Here is a 23,469-nt window from a genome sequence, read left to right on the forward strand (position 1 = left end):
TTAGATGCTTCATCAATTTCTAGCATCATAGTTTAATGTTTTAATAAGTTATGAAGATATGAAGGTTAAAATTTATGCTTCTCATCTAATTGTTTACATATATAATTGCTTTATTCAATCTTTTAATTGTTTCGGTTGTTATTTGATATTTATACGTTCAAATCCTTTATTGAAAGATTGATTTGTATATTAATAGAACCAAATTCCAGAATTTGATAAGTAATGTTGTAGTACCTTTAATTTAAGTAGAATTATTAGTACTCTTTGAACTATTTAGTTCCAAGAAACTTCATATATTTTGAATAAAACTTATTTTCTAAGAGAAATGTCGCCAGACTTCAATCTTTAATATTTTAAAGTATTTTTAAAACTTAGTATTTTATATAATTAAATAAAATTTATGAATTGAATGGGTGATAGAGATGTTAGATAAAGGTGAAAAAAAAAAATCTACTCACCTTGAGTATATAGTGGTGGGAGAGAGATCCTCATAAATGTGTTTGTAAATAAAACATTTCCCAAGCATTTGTTTTCGTTTCCCAACAATCATCAATGTGTTTATGCACGAAGTTAAAAGTCGTAAAATGAAAACTCAAAGCAGATTTTAGAAGTTCCAAGATTTTGTTTAATTGTGGGAAATTGTTCTGGGTTTTTTTTTTGTAAGTTCATATATGTTTGTACCCAAAATATGTATAGTTGTTGAAAGGAAAATAAATTCAAAAAATAATAACCAAAATATAGAATGAGCTCATAATCATAAGAAGATATTTTCATATTCTAGCCAAATTTTCACCCCCTATTCTTCATATTGTTGTAATTTTCAACAGCTATTTATATTTTGGGGTTATACAAACATTTAATGAATTAAAAAAATTAAAACTTAAAAAAATGTTATAGAATTAAGCAGGGCATAAATGATCCCATGCATATAACTTTATTCAGTGCCTCATAAACAAGAACTTGAAGTTCACAAGCAGCTTGCAACAGAAATAAGAGTTTGTATGAAGCTAATTGTCCAAATGCCCAGGCTCTACTTGGGGACGGGGGTGAGGGGGAGGAAGGGGAGAAAGGAATGGAATTATTTAGTCTTCACAATAAAATATTAGTTGAGGGAGAACCATTAAAATGGAAAATGACAGTGAAGAAAAATAGTTTTCACTGTGCAAACTAAACAGTCTCATTACCTTTTTCCTCTCCTCCCCTTGCCCATTCAAGAACGAGGGTTGCTCATGTAACTTGGCTGAGTTGCTAGTGATTCTCAGATAGGTCAATAAAATATCAGTTAAAAATGCTGGAATTGATCGCAAAAAGAGTCACCAACTTGTAAACATGCAAAACCTCTTCTTCTCTGCCTATAATGGAATGATTTTACAATCACTGTATCACTATCAATGATGAACGAGTGTGCAGTAATTGCTTAGCCATGCAGCTGCAGATTTAAGAATGCGCAGTTCACCTGTAAGAAGATCTCGGGCCATTTGCTTTCGAAGAGCAAATCTTCCATACATAGAAGGGGTATTAACTGTCTCCAAGGACTGTCAAAAAATAAAATGTAAGAAGCAAGTAACTTGGAAAGCCACAAGATATCAAATGTATTGATGCTATATTCTTGACACAGATGAATACCAATAATGTTATAAAGATAATATTCAGCCAGCAAAAGTAAGACTACATCAACATTCCATCCCATGTCCATTCATCAATATAAATTCTGATTACCTTGTTAGCACATGAAAGGATCTTGTATAAAATATACTTGAAATTTGATACACATGAAAATAAATGTATAATAAAAGAACCAAGAATAATGCCATTTTTGAGATAAAAACAAGCCCCTCTCTTCGATTAAAAAGAGAACGTGAGAGAAAATAACTTCTTTCTCCATGTAACAACAATGAGATGCTTCTGTAATCTATAACAAGATGATAGCAAAAGAAGAAATAAAAAACCAAGTCTGCCAAATTTTAATAGAGAACTTATTGGAAAAGAAGTAACAGAAAATAGTCTTAAAACAAGGGAATCTTGGTGGGACATAAATTCCAGAAGTAATCATTGCAATTCAAGGTGAAAACTAAAGCCCTTTAATTGTTGATGTAAAAAGTGGCACGGAAAATTACCTCTAGTGAAGTTATTTCAAAAAAAAAAAAAAAAATTTACCTCTAGTGAAACATTATATTCTTCAATTAATTGAGTTATGTGTGATAACAGGATCTTATGTGCTTCGATTTCTTTGCTGCAGATCCTCAGAGGACGCCGAGCTAGTCGGCCGTCATTCTGTACAGCCTCCATGGCCAGTTCATTTAGTTCTAAGTAATCAATTAATATCACCAAGTTAGATCAGGGCAACGCATGGAAATAGAAGAACAAAATCCCAGGACTGTGGAACAAACAGAATTACATAAACTGGGAGCTATTTGATGAAAAGGATACCTTGGATAGAGGTGCAGCACAGAACACGAGCAAACGCACGGAGTGATTGTGGAATACCCTTTCCCTTCCCAGTGGCAGACTTTACTTCCCTGTTCGGTAATGCAATCATCATAGCATGAGTTCAAGGTCACTTGCCTCTTAGAAGCAGTTAGCAGGACAAGCAAAATTCTCCAGCTCAAGATATTAACTTTAACAAAGTGAAACAGAAAATCAAGGGCCTCAGGTCAATTGGTAGTTTCCCTTTGTGGGAGTTATGTAGCTCACGTCCTAGTTGTGCATCAGCCCTATGAGCTATAAAAATATATAATATTCCATAATTGAAATATGAAGACAACGAATCACTGAGTGAACTCATAAGACCACATAGAGACCAGCAAAACATAATAATTAAAGGCCATCATCTGTTCAATTTTCATGTGAGCATGAACTGTGATCAAAGTCCACTAAACAGAGTAATTGCTGGCACTTCCTTGACGCCTTTCTGCTAAATTCCTTCTTCTACATCTTTAAATCCTATGCTGCTTAATGAAGAATGCATCACTATGTTCAACTAAATACAGCTTAATTTGTTCTGAAAAATTCAAGTTACGAGAAGGATTACAAAGGCACTCACATATATTAGAAAGGAATATCCTGTATTTTTAGCTATGCATGGTAGCCTTTCAGACATTTAACAAAATAGACACTTGTTTCTGAAATCCAAGCTTCACCCAAATCCTTTGTAGTTTATACTCTATCCAGTTTGAAAGAGCTAGGTCTATCTGAAGATTTGGTTTTAATGTAAAATGAAACAATGTTAGAGATTTTAGAACCAAGCCTCAATACCAACTTGATTGTGAAAGGATTCCTGAAGGAGTTGAAATCACTGACATCTTTGACAGTTCGCAGATGATGTCTTTGCATAAGCTCCAACTTCATTTGGCACAAAGGATCATGACTGGGTATCTTCATTTCAATCTGAACCTGTGAGTCATCAACACCATTTATACAACAAATAGTAGCAGCAGATTGAACTTTAAAAACAAGGTCCCGGCTGAATCTGTGCAAACTATACACCCAAGGCCATCATATTGAGATATATCAAGGAAAGGAGAAAATAAAACGTAACATAAAATGAAAAAGAAGAAAAAAGAATGGTGCATGGCAACAAAAAAAATATAATAGTATAATGATACAATGGTAGACCATTATTAAGAAGCATCAAGATCCATCATATTCAACCCTGAACCAAAAAGTGTCTCACTACGTCTAAAATTTTATTTCTAACTAACCTGGTCATGGATGTTGTATGGAAGAGTAAACCCGAAGTCAAGCAATAGGGTGGCATTGGAGAATCTTCCATATCGTATCACTACCTAAACAAAATGATTCAGGAACAAAAAGTTCAATTATTTTTCCATATGATGCTTTATCTGTTAGAGGCTCAAACTACTGCGCACAGATTTATACAAGATTCCGAGAATACATGGCTAAATTCAAAATTCAAACACAAGAAGAATAATCAGATGACCATGAATTTTAAAGCTATTCAAAAATGAAATTACAGAACCAGCATTGCAGAATCACCGCAATAAAGTAAAAATGTCCGTCCATTCCCACTAGTTTGTAAAATAGATAGGTTTTCGAGTTCTCCACATGTACAAGCTTCAGTCCAAAATTTATATAACAGTGTGAGTGAGAGTAGCATTCAAGCTAATCAGAAAGGTATATGCGGTGCTTAAACAGCAAGTTGTCTTTAGCAGTGCATCATGGCCAAAGTATGATTAGAAGTGCTTTCAGCATGCATAAGGTCAGTTCAAAACGAAGGAAAGGAAGAACACAAAGTTACAGGATATCAAACTTAAGCATCATACAAATGGTGGTATGCTATAAGGCAACTCAACAAACAGACAATACTATTGGGAATAAATGAAGAAGATCTATGTACTAATGGCACAAGTACACCAAAAGCAGCTCCAGAAAGCAGAAGGTCAAGCAAATTAACAGATTCGTATGTATGAATCAACTGCTCAACTGAAAAAAAGTGTATAAATATTTCATAAAGAGTCAGTTTTTCATACGAAAAAGTCTGTCTCTAATCATAGTATGTACCTCTTCACCAGGGGCATAATTACGATCAGCAATAACCTACACAGTTAAATTTAAAAAGTTCTATTAGAGATGGTAACTTCTACCAAGAAGTAGTAGAAACAAGTAATCAACTTTCATAAGGGAAAGTTAGTATTTATTTGAAATACAAACAAGAGACAGATCATAAAACATTTATGTCGCCGTAACTACTAACCCCATTAGCTTAGCATTATATCAAGCATGATAATCTTATCTGCATGGCAAGATATAGTTGAAACCTCTAATCTAAGAATGCATAGTTAAATTTTATTAATATATTCCTAACAGAAAATTAAGGAACTGAAACAGAAAGGATACCTCTGATAACTGTCTGTCCTCGTCACTTAATACTATTGCTTCAGTAATCCCTTCATGATTCAAAAAATCTGCAAATGGAATCTAGAAGATACTTTAATAACTCAAATAACTGAATCATTAAAATGAAATTACATTAAGTATTTGATATCATTCACTAGAGGTGCGGTATGTAAGCAATACCAGAGATAAACCCTTTGAGCTCCCCCATGCCCGGGATCCAACTGTCAAATTATGAACTAGTTAGAATAGACAAAAGGTCACGAATAAACAAATCCACTACCAGTAGGATGAACAGAAAAGGATAATCAAAAGACAACGAAATAATTTGATTTGGAACAAACTGATTTCTATTTGGTTATTTCATTTGATTTAATAGTTTGGTTAAGTTCACTTTTTATTTTAAAAATTTTCTGAATTCTGTTTTTAGTTTGGTCCAACAAAACCTTCTGATACCAGATAAAACTATAAAAGATGATAATTAATCCTTAAATGTATTTGCATATGAGGCCAATAACCGAAAGAACAAACCGAATTTGCTGCAGTACTTTGGTCAATTGTGTTTGGCTCTGACTAAACAAAATGATCAGTTAAGTTCATGAAATTTCAGAAAGAATTTTCAGCTTTCAATAGAGCAACAGAACAAACTGAGCCAACTAAAACCCACCCTTTAATATTTATTAGAACCTCGCTCACTATAGGCTAGAACAAATTAACATAAACAAAATATGAAATCAAGCACAATAAGATTGTAGACTCATGCCGAAATGGACCCCATATCAGTCTTCAAGAATGGAAACCCCTAACTGATGGCAAAGATAACAACAGTGAGAAGATCACAAATCTCCTCATGTAATTTATTGCCCTAAATTTCCAGCAGATTGTCCCACAAACAGAAAGTACAAAAATATAGTAACCTGAGGGATGAGTTTCTAAAGTTAATCCACCAAATCAATCTATAATGTGAAAACTGGAATTTGGAAGACATTAACACCAAAGACTCAATTATGACGAACTCATGACTGTCCATACAAGAAGAAGATTAGCACACCCATAGTAAAGAATGCATGTTATTTCCAGTAAAATAAAATCCAAATAAGCTCATCAGGCAGAAATTTGGAATTGTTATAATTTATAACCCAAATTCAAAGGATGGGGCTTGGAAAGAGGGTGGAGGAGATCAGAGGTAAACATTAAAAAAAAAAATGAAGCTGCTAACCTAAAGCGCATGCGTGCATGAAATCCTTCAGGGTGGTGTTCTCAAGAACTTCAGAACAGTGTCTCACAGCCTGATTTGCAACAAAACTTCTTACCATCATTATGATCTAAGTAGAAAAATAATCATTTGAATGATGGGCAAGAGAAAAAAGAAAAGTAACTAGTAAATCCCCCATCATGTCTAGCAACAGTTACTCAATCCATGCCATAAATTTTATACATCAAATAATATAACTCGTTATCAACTGGCTCATTTGCTGAAGATTTTGATCATACGAGACAGCTACACCAATAATTTCTATGAGAACACCCTACTATATCAAAACTAATGGCGATACACCTTATTGTCTGTTCATATCTCAACTTCAGCGAGTTAGGGTTAGAAAATTCTTCTGGCTACCCTCTGACGTTCATTGTGAACAACTTTTTACACCTCAAAAAGGAAATCTCAACTATTCATATTGAATTATTGATTCTCCGGATAAAAATTTCACAACAGAATTTCTTCTTCCTATCTTTTATCTTTTTTCTACGCAAGCTTACTGGTCTACTAAGCAGTATAATTTGGCCTCTCTTCTATCATCATGAGTGGGGTCTGCGCCGATTGAAATATTACTTAAGCAAAGTTGTTTATAGGAGCATTTCCAAAGAATTGACAGAGAGTACTTCAAGCATGTGTATCTGAAAAGAGTTAAAACCCAGATAGATTCCTAGACTAATAGTAGAGGTTTATAGTCCTTCTTAAAGAAGTTATCAAACATAATCTAATCAAACTTCTAATTTATATAAAGAAGCCAGGAATAAGAATATGGAGAAAATAGTCACTGACGGAGACAGGACAAGGAGAAGAATTCTAGCAAGGGGAGAGACACATGGAGAGACATGACTGTTATGGGCACTGATTAGTCAGTTCAAGTTATGAAAATCATGCTTTGACTAGATGTATCAGCAGAGAAGAAGAAGAAATAAAGAAGGAACCAAGTAGTTTTACATAGTTATGTTCTATTCTTTGTCTTGCTACGTTCTAAGTTCTCTATTGTAAAAATAGTGTACTTTGTTTTCTCTGCCACCTGTTTAATTGGAGTTTATATGATTTGAACAAGTCTATTAACTCTAGTCTAGGAGAAAACATTTACTGTAAAGTAGTTATTCAGTCTATTGTAGAATAAATTCTTTTTTGCAGTAACAAAAGGAGTTAGAGAAAGAACTTAGACAAAAACTCTTGAGCACTTTAAACTCAAATTTTGGGAGATCTTTAGCTTCTCTCTTAAGTAGCTCATACCATTAATCTCTCTGTAACAAGATCCTAAATAGGGATAATAACACTTTCATGTGCGCAAACACGCTCATACGATAAATATGTTTATGAAACTATCGGAGAACAAAATAAAATTAAAAGTAAACAGAATGCGCTTACTTGCTTAACTGCCAAAAATTCCTTCTCTATCTGAGCTTTTTGATTAATAGTTTCCTGATAGATTGAGCTACATCGAATCATATCAAACTCATTCTCACCCCAAAATATCTACAATGTATGAGAACAAGTTGCATGTTATATAACTTGTGGACCCCTTTATTTCAGGAAATGCAAAATAGACGACTTCAATTAGACAAATGTTAGGTTAATAATGAAAAAACAAACAAAAAAGAGTTCAAGGAGTCAGAGCAGAAGCTATGCAAAATACAGAAACTGCATGTCCTAATGAAGATGAGGAAAATGGTTGAAACTGTTGCTTAAAAATTTTAGCTGTTAGTTTAGAAAGAATAAATTGTCTCATATTCCAATTAGCTTAACCTTTTAAGATAACTCAATTTATTACATGATATCAAAACCAAAGTTTGGAGTTCGAATCATGGCTGTCGTCCAGATCTAAATAAAAGAAAAATCAATACAAGATATAATGATCTATGCTTGACCTAAGCTTTCAACTAAGCCAGCTTTCGCATGGAGGGATGCATTAGTTTATCAATAATAATAAGTTACATGTATCCAATCAACTTAACCTTTTGGAATAATTGATCCAATCTATTAGACTAGTAATTCACTGCAATAATTCACAAACTAATAAAGATAGCCATATTCCTCTAAAATCTTATGGCCATTAGTCCTCCCAACACCATGCAGATTAGACTTGAATTTGGCTCCCTTTTATTATTTATGATTGATTTTGGTGCTTGCATAAGAGCAGCCTTTCTCACAAGGCTCAAAAAAGATTGTCCATTAAAAATATCCCCAAGGCTCCAAAAAAAAAAAAAATCTTCTTTACCGTGAGAGGCCTTCTAAAAATCTTCTAATTAATCTCTTCCAAGAACGCAATAATAATTAAATGGGTTGGGAACAAGAGTTTCTTCTGATCTTTTCTTGTCCTAATACCATCCCATGCCTTCAGCTTTGCTGTTATCAACACTTAATCACCCAACTAAAGTCCTTTGTTTGAGTTCCAATCCCTTCTGGTAAATTGCTTTTACTTTTTTACCTTCCTTCTAACAATCATAGAGGATCATTCTGTTTTTTATGACAACAATCCCCTTCTTTTATAACTAGCCTCTTGGAGCTTACCATTTATTAGATATTTAGCCAATGTTATTTTGCTAAAAATCTCATTAGCAGGAAAGAAAAATTATTAAATTAGTCAGTCCTTTGTAACTGTACAAATATGGTACACTAAATATTTATGGTAGAATGATGTGATAGAAGAAAAAAATAAAGTAACAACAATAAAATAGAATAGTGATAGAAGAAGCATTTACAGTGCTATGAATCTCTCCAGGTTGAGGAAGACAACCAATATAAGGGGCCCACTGAGAATCCTGCCATGGAAAAGGTATAAATAAGTTACGTTTAGATCTGAATGCCTCCTCATAGTTTACGAAAGATGCTAAAATAGCATAAACAAAGGAAATAACCAAAATGTCTTATAGTTTTTGCACAAGTGCCTAAATTTCCAATTGAAATGTGAAAAAAATAATAATAATAATTTTACCTGACCCTTACTTTGCTCAAACAAAATAATAGTAGCAAGCTTTGAAATATTTCCAATTTCATCAGCTAACAAAGATTTAATTTTTGGAGAAAGATCATCTGGTGTTAGTTGCTGGAAGGTAAAATAAGAAAATATTATGTAATTGGCATGCTTTTCATGATTAAAAGATCTTATAAGGGTTAGGTATGTAACAAGGAACTTACGACATTGTAAGGAACTTTCATGATGCAGTCTCCAGTCTGAATGGCTTTTGAGGCAAACAATGACCTGCATTCAAAAAAGAGAATCCATATACAAGAAAGAGAGAGAGACATTCGAGGCCCATAAGAAGAGAGACAGACATAATGCAAGTGAATGCATATTCTATTGCACTAAATAATATCTTCCCACCTAAAGCTCCATTAAGAGAGTAACAGGAATAATAAACTATTCCTTTCTGTCATTAATATCTGAAAATAATGAGATCCAAATATTGATTCTTCAGGTGTTCTGCTAAAAGGTCTATTCAACAAATGAAAGAGACGACATGCAAAAGATATGTTGCACAAGCTATGATACTAGCTCGTTGCACTTGAAAGAAACATCACAATGTACAACTTTATGGGTTGTGTGGAAAAAATTTATGAAATTCAAGCACTTCAGATAGTACAGTCAACTTGCAAATTATCAAAGAACATAAGCAAGGCATAAGATTTTATGCAACATTTATTATAACATTCATGCAGAATGTGCTTGATTCTTCATTAAGTCTGAATCCAGAAGGGTTTTGGAGACACAGCATTTCCATCAAATTCTATCTATAAGGTGCAAGAAAATCAGTGCCAAAAAGCTATTCTAAGACCGGATAGTAATCTTTGACCGATAAACTATGAGCATGAGTCACATTATTTTCATGAGTTATCTCAAGTCCTGCACTGCTTGTTGACATCATTTATTCATAATAACAGGATAATAATAAAGAATACACCCTTCAATTTTGCAACGGCATATCCACCTCGATTTAGTAATATCTTCAATTTAGCACAAACTTATGCCATCCATACTAAATATCATCATAAGTCTGAGAGAAAATTTAACAAATTGAAAACAGTGCATGTCTGATTTAGTTATCCATTCCATGGAAGTTGTCCAAATTTGTATCTCCTAATCATGCATGCAGCTCTCATGAATCCATCCTGCTTCTAAAAGTGTTGCAATTAACAAAATTAAGGCTACATGAAATCTGTTGTCACTCACTGAACATGTATTCAAACCTCTTCACAAAAATAATAAATGCAGCCATCATCATTTTTTACTGCCTTCACAAGAAGCTTCCAATCAAGAAGCCGACCAAACGCTTGTGTCAACAAATTACATTCATCAAGATACATTGCGAGCTCTAAATATTGATTACTGCTGCTATTAATTGATGAACAGTTTGCTAGAATAATTCTAGAGAAGTGAAGGTTACATTTATTGGTCGTATGCATTAAAAGTACATCATGGACTATAATGCCTAGGTAGCAAGATCGAAAGTACATTCTTTCCTAGCAAATTCCGTAGAATGTGGTAACTCTTCTACTCTACCTCAAAAAACAACATGGATGTTCATTTCATTTAGGATTTTCCCCTTACTGAAACATAATGGATACTTGATAAAATCCTACGTTCTTGGCATAGAAAATAAGTGTTGCATTTATCAAAAAATCAAGTTGACATCAGACTACAATACGCAGAGTAGATAAATAAGAGTTGCAATTTGTTATAGCACCTATTAGGTGAGGATAATCATGCTTTAGATTTTTTTTTCTGATAAACCACATCTAGTAAGTTATGCAGTTAAGCATTTGAATTGAACATGACTCCACAAAAACAAAGAACAAAATCATCATCTTCGGAAAAGAGAAAAAGCTTTGAAAAGGTTATTCAAGGCAGAAAAAGCACCTTTTGAACATTCTAATATTTTAACAAGAACGTTCAAAGTAACCAAAGGTAATGATTAAAAAAAGTTCCTTAAAAACTTCCTGATCAACATGCTTTTCCAGAGCACCTGCCATAGACGGATTTCCCAATAGAAAGCACAGATGAAATTTCAGCCCCAGCTTTATGTTCTAACCACGGCAAAAAATCACCACATTCCTCTTCTGGAGAACAGGGTACCTGATAAATTTATGCGGGCATTGGTTAAAATTTCGAGAGAATGCAACCAGGCAAATATGGAATTTATAGTCTGAAAATATTACACCATAAAATGAATTCAATAAGTTGAAAACAGAATATGTCGCAAAGTTCATTTTCTCAAAGAGAGAACCAAATTAATTTATTACCTCAACTACCAGCTAAAACCCACTAACCAAAAAATAATATAAACGGAAACCCCTACCAAGCCAGATAACTAAAAATTTAATCAGCTTCTCGTCCTATATTTTCACAGCAACCAACCAGCAAAACAAATGTTAAAATTAATACTTCTTGTCATCGCCAGTTTATAGACGAACTAAGCCTATATTAGAAGCAGTCGGATCAGATTCATATAACTAAAAATTCGCCGCAGGCTTTAGCTTCTTTTCTTCTGTTCTCCTAAAAACTTCCCCGCTACCCTACATCATAGATTGAATAATTATGAAATCCTATCTTCTTCTTCCACTTTTGTCTTCTCGGTCTCTCGCATGACTATGAAGTACGTAAGTACTAAATAGCTTACTGACTCTCGATAACTAAAAAATTCCAACATTCGCGAGGTTGATTCCGCATATTTCTGAGCAACTAAACAGCCAAAACTAAGATACGGTTTACTCGTACCTTGGCTTCAGGTACGGAAGAAAAGCTGAGCTTAATACAGAGACGTTGATTGATGCTTAAAAGAGGACGCTGAGAAAACAGTTTCATGCTTCTCGCACCTGGTAGCATCTTGAAACGGGGTGGGAAGTTCGTCCGCCTTTGTTGGGAGAATTCCCTAAATATTACAAAATAAAATAATTAATTAAATAAATATATATATTAATAAAATAGATAATAATAATAATAACGATTAAATGATAAATAATGATTTGTTAGAAAATTTTAATGAAAACTAAATATTATAAAATTATTATTATTATTATTATTATTATTTCTATTATTATTATCGTTTTTATCTTATTTATTTTTATTTAAATTTAATTTTGAAATTAATGAGATATGACAAAAAGAGGAGGACCAGCTCCAGCTCCAGCGTGAGTCCGGTCTCCTAGAAACGTCAAAACAACGCCGTTTTATAAAAGAATTAGTATCAACTAAAATTTTTAAAACGATGTCGTTTAGCTGGAACAATGTTTTTTTTTAGGACTTTTAGATTTTAAGGTTTTCAAAAAAATAATTTACACCAATTAAACCTCCCAAAAGAATATCGTTTAGCTAAATCTCTATTAGTTTAAAACGAAAATTTTTCTGAAATAGGTCTTAGAATAATTTAAATTTTTTCTGTTTTAAAATAAAATCATTTTAATAAATAAATTAATACCAATTAAAACTCTCAAAACGATGCCATTTTAAGCACGAATAGAATATGTAATTCTTGTCATGAATGAGGTATGAGAAAAAAAGCATGAGTTACAAGATGATTAATTGTAATATGTAACACATAATGGTGTATCTATACCAAGAGAAGTAAGTGTCTTGTGTTTTTATGGTGATTTGACTCTGCAATATGCAATATTTCTACATGTTAAACTCAATGCATGTACTATTAAAAAGCAAATAGTATTAGTATTACTGTATAATATTAGCATGGTTGTGAATTTAGCTTAAAGTTTAGATTAATATTAGTATTAGTTTTTTCAAAGTTTACAATTAACATTTTTTTTCTGTTATTTTTCATAGTGACTTCAAACAACTTTAAATTTACAATTTTTATAGAATTTTACCCAGCGCGTCATAAGAGTGAAAAAAGCTCAGATGGACATACTTAAATACATCATAAAAATGAACACGCCTGTCAAAAACTACACTAGAATTTGTTTACGAAGTTTAAACGCACCAAAAGTATATTTTTAGGACATATCAAATGTCTAACCTTAACAGAAACTCATTCAGTGAGCAAGTATAGTTTAGTGCTTCGGTTTCTGGTTTTGGCTTTCCACAGTCTAATGACTCACCTGAGCAACACCTGTAAAATGATTACCAGAGCATAGAAATGCAACCAAATCATCGTTGTCATGCTTTAACGAATAAGATTGAGTGAAAATTCACTTTTACTTCCACTTTGGCTAAAATTAACAGAATTCACAATCAACTGACACAAAGCAGAAATTGTAACGTTGTTCATGGTATATACATGAGGTAAGTCTTCCATGCCAGTCAGGAATTCAGCAAGAAGAATTACCGAGGTAGACAAGTATTTTGCAGATTGCTTGCCAGGATATACACAAATGACAGGTGTAGTAGGAGAAAAACAGCAGGAGACTTATGATATGTATGCCTTCACTAGATCAGAGTAGTTACAGACTAAACCAGTCCTTGGGCACGTTATTTTCCCTTCATTTTTCTTTGCCATTTCCTTGAGAGCCTGCAATAACACAAACTAAAGTTTTAAGACAAAGCTTGATATGCTCAAGTTTTAAGTTTCAAAACAAAGCCCGATATACTCTTAAGTGGTTAGGCTATTTCTGGAACAAATTGAAAAATTTTGTGGAATTCATTTGTAAATTTTTAGTTGAACAAATATGAAAGGATGTAAATTTTATTATAAGATGATAAAGATTGACTTCACTTTAGATTTCAGTTGGAAGTAAAATAATGCACTATAAGTTCTATTAAAATTGATGGAACTTGGAATAGCTTGTTTCAATTCCACATAAAATTTCATATGAGGTCCGTTTTAATTGCTTTAAAGAAAGTTAAGATCATCTTCTAGTGAATTTAGTGCAAATGAATTCTACAAAAAAGAAATCTAGATTCTGTTCAAAAGATCGTCTTAATCCAACCTGGTGAGTTCACTTCAACTAAGTCATCCTAGATTTTTCCAAATAATAAAAGGAAAAATGCAAACCTTTGTACTGTAAACATAACCATTCGGCAAGACTTGCGGTGGATTCTCTGTGTCCATTAGCTCTTTAGTTATATAGCAGACAAGCTTTGAGTGGTGCTGCTTCGAGAATGGCAAAGGCATTGCCAGCTTTCTGAAGCTCTCTTGTGACAGCGGATCTTCCTTGGTACAATCATCTTCGTAACAGTATCTAAAACCATGTCAAGTTATAAACTCATACTTTAAACACACTGTTAACTATGCCTACATGCAAAACGAGAGCGAAGTACTCTTGCCACTACAAATCGATTAGCCATATGCACATCAAGTTTGGTTTTCAGTAGAAGGAGAGGACTACCAAATGATTACTTCTCTCAGGCGTAATCATACAGTTTGCAGAAATTTCATTTTGAGCCAAAATTGTTGCTCAGGTCATGTCAAGAGCATAAAGGTTCAGCTCCAAGAAATCAATTAAAAAAAACAAAGCACTCAAACAAAAACCAACACCCGACCAAGTTCTTGAGGTTCAAAATATCTGTTGTTCAAAGTATTGATTACAGACCAACTCAACCACCACCATGGCAGTAGTTATATATACAGATCGCAAACCAACTCTTCACCATTGGAATATATCGATAAACTTTAATCAGATGAGAAAGAGAATGACTATGGCTATTTCACGTCAGTCACAAAGTTAAATGATTTCTGAATCTCTTTCAAGGGTTATAATTTCAATACTTCCTGTAATTCTGACATTCCGCCAGCATGAACAATAATGCATGAAGTCAAAGGATGTGAAATTTCGAGTATATGGATACGGAGTTTTCAAAGCAGATAAGCCTGCCTGCAAGTAAATATTCAGCAATGGCTCCAGTGTCATGCCATATAGCTTGCAGAATTCCTGTTTAAATTGGTCCACCAGGAAGTCCCATTGTTTTGGTTCAAACAAAACCTGGCAATATAAGACAAAAAAGATCAGTTGACTTTTTTGGTCTACCAAAATGTCTGGGCTGATAGATACATGAGCACATTTATTAGCTAGCATGTATAAAACTAGAACATACAGACTATTAGACTCCTTTCCCACCCTCCTAGACACCTTGGTGAAGAATAACTGCATGAAAATATCTGAAAAGAATAAAGCTTGCTCCAATAGAAATATCTTTTAAAGTTGCTGTGCAAAAGCGTAGGCAGACAAAACTCAAATACGGCAAATATAACTATATTACCCAGTAAGCAGGGACATAAGGTGGAACTTGGTAAAATTGTCTGCCCATATGGAGAGTTGATAGAAAACATTTTTGATAATTTGAGGGAACAAGTTACCTAATCCAAACAGCAAAAATACAGCAAGTCTTCATGGTTAATTAAAGATGCCACCACCAGCCAACATGGCTTTTAGGTATTTTGAAGGAGGCCTAGATCAAGAGAGTTAAGGTCACTAACAGTCACTAAGGCCAAAGGGGAACTGAGAGACCTAGAACCTTGATCAAAACTAAGGTCATGTGACTTTATAGCACTCAATAATCAGAATGAACGTGAATTATTGTGTAAGATTTGGTTACTAACAAGAGTTTACAGCTCACCATTTACAGATTTAATCAGCAAACATCTAAAAAGCTTTACTCGGTAATTTTCAAAACTGTCCAATTGACCACAGATTCAAAACAAAGAAAGTTATCAACATGACATACTTTAAGTCTGTCCCAGATAGCTTAGCTGGCAGTCTCTTGGCATTATATTAAACATCTGAAATTAAACATCTCATAGCACAGGCAAACCATAGGAATGTCATGCAAACTCCACGAGGAAGAAAGACAAAGGATCTATGCTCCATCCTACTATTTCATGCAAATAAGAGTTTTGATGCTAATACTGATCTATCCCTTCAAAAATTCACAAGCTTCCACACTCATACTTCTCTAAAAATCTCATATCCATAACAAAGTTACTTTAGTTGTCAATTTTAAAAGGAAAAAGAAGCAAATAAGAAATTGACATCAGCATCAGCACATTTTTGAAAAGTGTGAGGATCATTAGCTGTAATGTTCAAACACTATTCCATGTTTGTAACCAAAATGGATAAAAATGACCTTGTATTTTGTGCACTCAGTATTACTTCGAAATGCCAAAGTTGCCAGGACATGCTGCAATTCTTTCATATGGGTTGTTCCCCATGGGGCAAGGTATTTCCGTGCATATAAAATTGCACGCTTGAAACTGTCAGCTGAATCAACTCTGACCAACTCGATGAACTCTTGCAATCTCAACTGGAATTCAAATTTGCTCTGTCATCAAGAAAAACAGCCAGTAGACAAGACGTCTTAGACATGCTCCAGGAATTGAGATTTACTCTGATTAATGAAAAAATGTTGTATCTGTACAGTAAAATAAACAGAGGAAGCAGAAGCCTGTCTTGTTTAACAAAGACAACCAATCAGCCTTTTGACCTGCATTCTACAGGAGGATGATTTAGTAGCCTACTACCTACCGGTGACATTCTAAGCGAAAATCTTAATTTTTTGGAGTTATCAAAGAAAACTCCTTTTGAATTACAATTGCAATGATAGTGGGAAAATGTGTCAAGACATCTAGAATCAAGAAAAGTGCACAATTTGCATCCCATATCTTTGAAAAAGCCTTAAGAAACAATAGATGTATACCTTAGACTTCTTCAATCGTGATTTGTTATCAGCACACCATGCTAAGGCAGGCGCTACCTCTTTATTTCTAAGTGCATCGATAACTTTCTTCGCTTCTTGAAAAATATCAATGTCAACAAGATCCTGGCACATAAAAAATTCCCATAAGTATCATTATATTTGCATGACGAGATAAAAGTAAAACATACTTCCAGTTCCAACCACACAACAAAAAATTCTGTCCTTTCAAATAAAGGGGACTTGTTGAACATAGACACTAGATTTTGTTGTTTTGGTAATCTTGGGTTTTCTATAGATCAGGAAGGTTGTTTTAACCTAATAACATTTAGTCCTTAATTAGCTTACCTAAGTTGTTCTGTAGCTTAAAAATTAATTAATAACCCTCTTATCCTCCGATACCTATCATTCTTCCTCTTCTACTTATTTTTCTCCGTCGTCTCACTCTCACTCTTTTCCATCTCCTCTGCTATACTCTTCTCCTCTTCTCAGGTTCGTATTCCAGGAACATGAGAAAATGTTATTAGAGCAATTGCTCATTGGCCATGGCAGTGATTCATCTCAACATCCCTGAAGTCCAGTATTGCAATTATTGATATTTGCTCAATCTGGAACTCTAAATTCAAGAATTCCAAAAGAAATTTTCAAAACCGTGAGGTTAATAACCTTCAGTAGCATGAACTTCAGCTTGAGCAGCTAACGTCTCTGCAAGAAAGCTGATGCATGTCAACACAAAAACTTGAGAAAACTTGAGACCTTGAAGGGTATGCTACATACGGTGACTAGAGATTCAGCTCCTCCCCTTCAGTTATCTACATATGGTTGACACAAAAACTTAATGACTTCATGGGTATGCAAAAAACAGTGAAGCCTTGTTATCTAGGTTGGATGCTAAAACTTTAGGAGATAATTTTAGTGGTGGGGTTGTCAATGTATGGCACTCAAAGGGCAAAGGGGAAATGATAATGGATGATATGCAAACTAAGAGCGAGATTCAACTTTTTGAAAATACGTTGGAGAATCGTACATACAAAGTACTTATGAAAGTTCACAATAAAACGGATGGTTCGGGGATTATGTTGAGTTGGAAATTCTTGTAATATAGGATGATGGATTCCTTCGGAATCAGTTGTGTTATGTGTACAAGGGTAGTGGATTTCTTCTAATTGATACTTGGATGAATTTGAAATCTCATTCATATAAGTTAGCTAGGATGACTTGGAATGGAATGTTTTAGCTAGGTTCAAAACTAGGGTATTATCGGCTCTGGAAAAATTGTTTTCGTACTAGGCTGGCTGCATTCATTTTTTTAACAATTTTTTGTGGTTATATCACTAATTTCATCCTGGTAGCTTCCGCTGCATTAGACACTATGACCCTAAAAAATCCATCAGAAAACTTGATTCTCAAGTTTCAGCTGATGGAGAGTTTGAATTGGGATTTTTAAGGCCTGGTAGAAAAGAGGCATATGATGCAAGAAGCCAACTACGAAAAAATAATCATATGAATAGTCATCAGAGAAACTCCACTCTCTGATCTTCATGTAGCACTAAATGTTACCATGGAAGGACACTTAATCCTACTTAACCGTGGAAATGGCATTGTTTGGTCATGAAACATATGAACAACCGTAGCAAATATACTCTAAAAACTCCTGGAACAGGGAAAACTTGTCATGGAATAAGTGATAGTAACCATAGAGATCATTCACGTGGCAGAGTTTCAACTACACATCTTCCACATAGCTAGCAGATATGAAACTTGGAAGGAACTTTAACACTAGTCTGGAAAGCTCCTTGTCTCCTTGGAAAACTGCAGAAGATCCCTGTCCAAGCCAATTTTCTTCCCCGGTAGATGCTAGCAAGTATCTATAACTTGTCATTAGGAATATATCTGCGGTATATTATAGATTAGGATCTTGCACTAGTATTTTAAAGGCAATTCTGAGGTGAAACAAAGATTTCCAGGGGCAAGAATCAAACACAGGGCTCTGCTGTATGATGCACCACATGCATCCTTGTTGGTTGCCAGTTGCAACATCAACAAGGATCCTTCAGTATGAGTCCGTTAGGCTGGATTTGTACCAAAATCTCTTAAAGATTGGAGCATCACAAGATGGCCTGCTGGATTTATAAAAATGAACAATCGTTGGTAGAATGAGTTTGGATCAGTCACTTTTAATCTAGAAGTCTGAAGCCAAGGTGAGGCAGTTGAATACAAGTTGATAGAATAGACCCCATCAATTATTCAAGAATGCGGAAACTACTTCCTGAAGGAACTCCTCGTGAACATTGTTCCTATACCTTGAAGTTTAGATGGCGTAAAGAGGTAAGAAGTCACAAATTTTTAATATAAGATTATGTGCTATTTAATAATCTATTAATATAGTTTCAGTAACTTAAGGATTTTCTTTTTAGTATTTTAGTTCTTATTTGTATTAGTAGTATTGCTTCTCTTTTGGTCTTTTGTTTCTTATTTTTATCAGTAGTATAATTTCTTAATTTCATTAGGATTAGTATGTCTTAGCTTAATGCTATCGATGAAATATTACTTATGAAGCATCTATAAATACCTCTGCAATTTTACTTTTGGAGACAAACTTCAGTTATTTAATTAAAAAAAATTAAAAGTTTTTTAATTTTTTTGTTGCATCATGCAATCAAACCCTTAAGTATGATACTTAAACTACGTGTATTGTCTAAGTTTTTATCCTGAAATGCCTAAGGGAGCAGATAAACTCTGATTTGTCCTACATCAGTTGGTGTCCAAACTAGAATGATCATATACTCAAAATCTCAAACATTAAACCCAACAGCCTGAAACCCATCTAAAACCAAAAGTAAATTTTAAAATCACAACAACAAAACTGAAAGCAGAAAACCGCAAACCACAACCTTAACTCAGTCTAACTAAAGCCATCCTGGACAATGGCCACTGTTATCGATACAACTGCCATCACGAGCATCAGAAGATCCCAATTTGTAACCCCCAAAATCCACACAGAGAACACCAATACAACATGCACCACTTGCTGCTGCAAGCTCTCCAACCATTGCTTCCAGCTGATGCAGACGGGTTATGCCTATAGGTTGGAAACTATGATTCTTTTAAGTGTAAAATTACTATGCTATTTAGGACTATAACATTATAATTTTTGATAATTTTAGAATTTTATTCTTTGTAATATTTACTTTTCCTATTTGTATTAGAATTAATATTATAATTTTTTTAGTATTAGTATCCCCATTTTTTTAGAAGTAATATTTTTAAATTAGTTTTGGTATTTCCTTATCTAGTTATGAAAGAATTACAAAGGGCATTGTCAGGATCTAGGGATGGTAGGGATATTGTCTGAGAGACAAATTATATTTACCTTTTTGGGAATTTTAGATTTGCTACTGGTTAGGAGGATTGTTTTAATTAGTGAAGTTAGTCTTTAATTAGTTTATCTAAATTGCTTTAACTGGCTTGAATATCAACTATATAAGATGAAACTTGGTCATTTCTTACCAATCAATCGACATCACTGAAAAATATCGTCTCTCTACAGAGTCTCTTTCCCTCTATGTACTTTACTCTTTTTCCCTAATTCCCATCGGCTTCTACCCCTTTCTTTCCTCATTCTTCTCTCTTTCTTTGTCCTCTGCCTCTCTTCTCTTCTATTTTCTTCTTCTGGAATCTCACAACCCAAAGAAGGAGAAGTATATATGAACTTCAAACCCATAAAGCAAGATCGCAACTACCAGCCATAAGCTTGGAAAACCATCAAAAGATAATTTTTTAAAGAATTTACCAAAACTTCTTAGACTGTGTTTTAATAATTTCTCAAGAATAAGCTCATAGAAGCTTATCTCACAAAGTCTGAGATATCATTAACTGTACCAAAAACAGCACAATGAAGAACCATCATTCAGCAGCATATAAAACTACATCAAGCATATAAAATTGCCTGTATATCACTGCCCGTTGCAAGAGTTGTGGCAGTGTCATAATATGACATTCGCAACATGTAGTCTACAAGAATCCGCTTCAATCTTGTGTCACTCCATTCTGACAAATTTTCTGCATCTGCTGATTCCAAGTGATCAAGCCGAGCCCGACACCTCTGTGCTTGCAAGTTCTCCAAACGGCTTCCCTCTTCCAACTGGAAGACATAAATAACTTTATGTTAATATATGCCAAACCACGAGATAAGGTCAAAATTAGTGATCATCTCCCAGTCTCCTCATAGGAGAGGCTTAAATTAAGGCTTGGCTAGTTGAATGTCCCCTTCCCAAAAACAAAAAAAAAAAAAGACAAAGAAAAAGAGAATCCTTCATCGTTTTCCGTAAATGTATAAATAGTTAATCAGATTGATCATTTTTAACAATAACTGAACCCTGGTGGGGAAATTCCATTACACGTAAAACCTGAAATTCTTAACCAACTTATTGTAGCCAATCAACCAAAGTAATCAATCAAGACGATAACTTCAGTAAGATCATATTAAGTTATAACAGTTATCTACCAAATAAAATGGAAAATTCTCCGGCCAAGATCCCTCAAGAATGACTAATTTTAATCGATAAAGCTATATCAATCACTAAACAATCAAAAATGTCTTGCAACGAGAGACAATTCCATCCATTGAACAACTCACCAGTAGAACCATGCCTTGAGTATGTATTTGAGATTCTAACAGTTTCTATTTTTTATACTGATTAACTATCAAGAAATCCCTATACTACCATGCAAAAACATCTTAATCACTACTGAAGCATGAGCAATCAAAGACAGTGAACTGACTTGAAAATACTTGAAAATCAAAGAAAAGAAATCTAAAGTAGATTCATGAACTTCAATTGTGGTTGCCCACTGAAATCATTATCACCGTAAAGATCTTCCTGTCTAACTACTAAACCACTAATCCAAAAAACTGAACTGGAACCATAAAAGTCTTCTTTTTTTTTTTTTTTCTTGATCTTGAATTCGAATCATACAAGTTAAAAAGCATTAATCACAGAATTGTTTTCCTAACAAGATCCATCACAATTAACTTCTGAAAATCTCGCTAATTTATATATAACCCTATTAACCGCGATCAAATTGACTGAGTACTAAACATAAAATGTACCCTTAAATAGAATTCACTGTATAATCCATCAAAACAAACACTTTACTTCAGAAATTAAGTTATAATCTAAAATTCAAAAAAAAAAAAGAAGTCTTGAATTGGATTCCTATATTTTCTTTTCGTTTCTTTGTAAACTCGGCGTGCATGTCTCTCGACATTTACTTCAGTACCTTTCTTTTGAGACCTTGCAAACGAGAGACGAGATTAGTGAGGTGCGAAACGGCGTCGTCCTTGGATAACTCTGATTCGACGACATCAGAGACGCCAGAAATTACAGAGGATACCTCTTTCTCGACGGCTCGGTGGTTAGCCCGGATAGTCTTCTTGTAGTGCTCGAAGGGGACACGAAGGAGCTGGTGCTCCAGCTTCAACGACTCCGTTAGTTGGCTGAGTTTCGACGAATGAATCGTCGTCGTCGCGGTAGTTGTAGGTACCGGAGTTTCCACAACGGCGTTGGCCGTTCCGTTGGGGAGAGAATCGATTTCCATTGGGGAGAGAGAGTTAAGGGGGTGTAATCCGTAGGCGGAGGAAAAAATGAGTGAGAAATCAGATGAGACTACTGGATGTGAAATGGGAATGATCTGATTGCTCTGTTAAGATGAAACGACATCGTCTTGAGCAGAGAGAGAATTTTGTTCTTGATTTATTTTTGGTTTTTTATAAATGTAATGAAAGTTATTATAATTTATAAAAATCATTTAGCTCGATTAATCTAATATAAACATCTTCTTCACAATAAGATTATAAACATCTTATTTTATTTTATTTTATTTAAATATATTTTAAGTTAATAATTTTTAAATTTATTATTAAACTTTTTATAATTTAAAAATTATTATTTTATTTTAATGTCAAATAATTAATAATTAAAATATTCACGTAAAATATTTTTTTTTACAATAATATATTGTTTCTAAAATTATTCAATAAAAAATATATTTTATGATGAGTGAATATTTTTTGAAATTATCCAAATAAGATAAATTCTACTTTAAACAAACATGAAAATATAATCTTATAAATAAATCATATATCCATTGTGGTAATTATTTGTTCAACACAAACAACAAAATAAAAATTAACATTTGAGAGCTATAGTAAGTTATATTATAAAAAAATTATATTTCTGTCCTAACTAAATACTAAAACTAAATTTTCAATTATACTTTTATCATATATACTTCTTATAAAATAATTGAAAATTAAATTAAAAAAAAAAAACTAGTTCTTAATATAAAATTAAAAATGTGTCAACCCTTGAATTTTCTGGTTAATTAAAAACTAGTTCTTAATATAAAGTTAAGTTAACAAATTTACTTATCCAAATGTTGTTTTGTCATTGTTTTTCATACTATAACTCTCTCTCTCTCTCTCTCTCTCTCTCTCTCTCTCTCTCTCTCTCTCTTATTATTCTTGAAACAAATTGTAAAAAATGGATAATATTATTCTTTAAAATACTTTAATTGTGCATATTGGGCATGGAAATTTTAAATTTAATATTAGTAAAAAGCTACTGTAATAATTAAACATAATAAAAATTATATGATTAATTAATCATATAACATGTTATCAAATAAAAAGAACGATAATAATAACAGGTGCCCCAAACATTCAATTGTACTTATATTCTAAACCGAACAGACACCGCATTACTAT

At 33.4% G+C, this 23,469-nt stretch overlaps 2 protein-coding genes across 8 annotated transcripts; both read right to left on the minus strand.

Annotated features, from left to right (window-relative positions):
- Positions 1-891: 891 nt before the first annotated feature.
- LOC110824046 (SET domain-containing protein) lies at positions 892-11,999 on the minus strand. Of its 7 annotated transcripts, XM_088212976.1 has the most exons (16): positions 11,838-11,994; positions 11,086-11,195; positions 9,260-9,323; positions 9,057-9,167; positions 8,824-8,883; positions 7,490-7,597; positions 6,074-6,143; positions 5,038-5,078; positions 4,858-4,938; positions 4,522-4,557; positions 3,702-3,785; positions 3,260-3,393; positions 2,431-2,519; positions 2,158-2,306; positions 1,457-1,535; positions 892-1,352 (listed from the first exon to the last, which is right to left on the minus strand). In XM_088212976.1, the coding sequence occupies exons 1-16, from the start codon at positions 11,943-11,945 to the stop codon at positions 1,279-1,281; spliced, it is 1,398 nt and encodes a 465-aa protein (XP_088069102.1). In that variant the 5' UTR covers positions 11,946-11,994; the 3' UTR covers positions 892-1,278. The 7 variants fall into 7 exon arrangements, 6 of the variants coding, with proteins under 6 accessions (XP_088069102.1, XP_088069104.1, XP_088069103.1 ...); XM_088212978.1 differs by lacking the exon at positions 9,057-9,167 and having other exon boundaries at positions 11,838-11,995; XM_088212977.1 differs by lacking the exon at positions 7,490-7,597 and having other exon boundaries at positions 11,838-11,995.
- A 1,250-nt stretch (positions 12,000-13,249) lies between these two features.
- Positions 13,250-22,423, minus strand: LOC110824125 (LisH/CRA/RING-U-box domains-containing protein). Its single transcript, XM_088212982.1, has 7 exons — positions 21,984-22,423; positions 20,650-20,844; positions 16,704-16,826; positions 16,134-16,328; positions 14,859-14,992; positions 14,065-14,251; positions 13,250-13,581 (listed from the first exon to the last, which is right to left on the minus strand). The coding sequence occupies exons 1-7, from the start codon at positions 22,299-22,301 to the stop codon at positions 13,480-13,482; spliced, it is 1,254 nt and encodes a 417-aa protein (XP_088069108.1). The 5' UTR covers positions 22,302-22,423; the 3' UTR covers positions 13,250-13,479.
- Between the last annotated feature and the right edge of the window lie 1,046 nt (positions 22,424-23,469).

This window comes from Carica papaya, chromosome 2 (assembly GCF_054855325.1).
Source record: "Carica papaya isolate Zhongbai chromosome 2, ASM5485532v1, whole genome shotgun sequence".
Lineage (NCBI taxonomy): Eukaryota > Viridiplantae > Streptophyta > Magnoliopsida > Brassicales > Caricaceae > Carica > Carica papaya.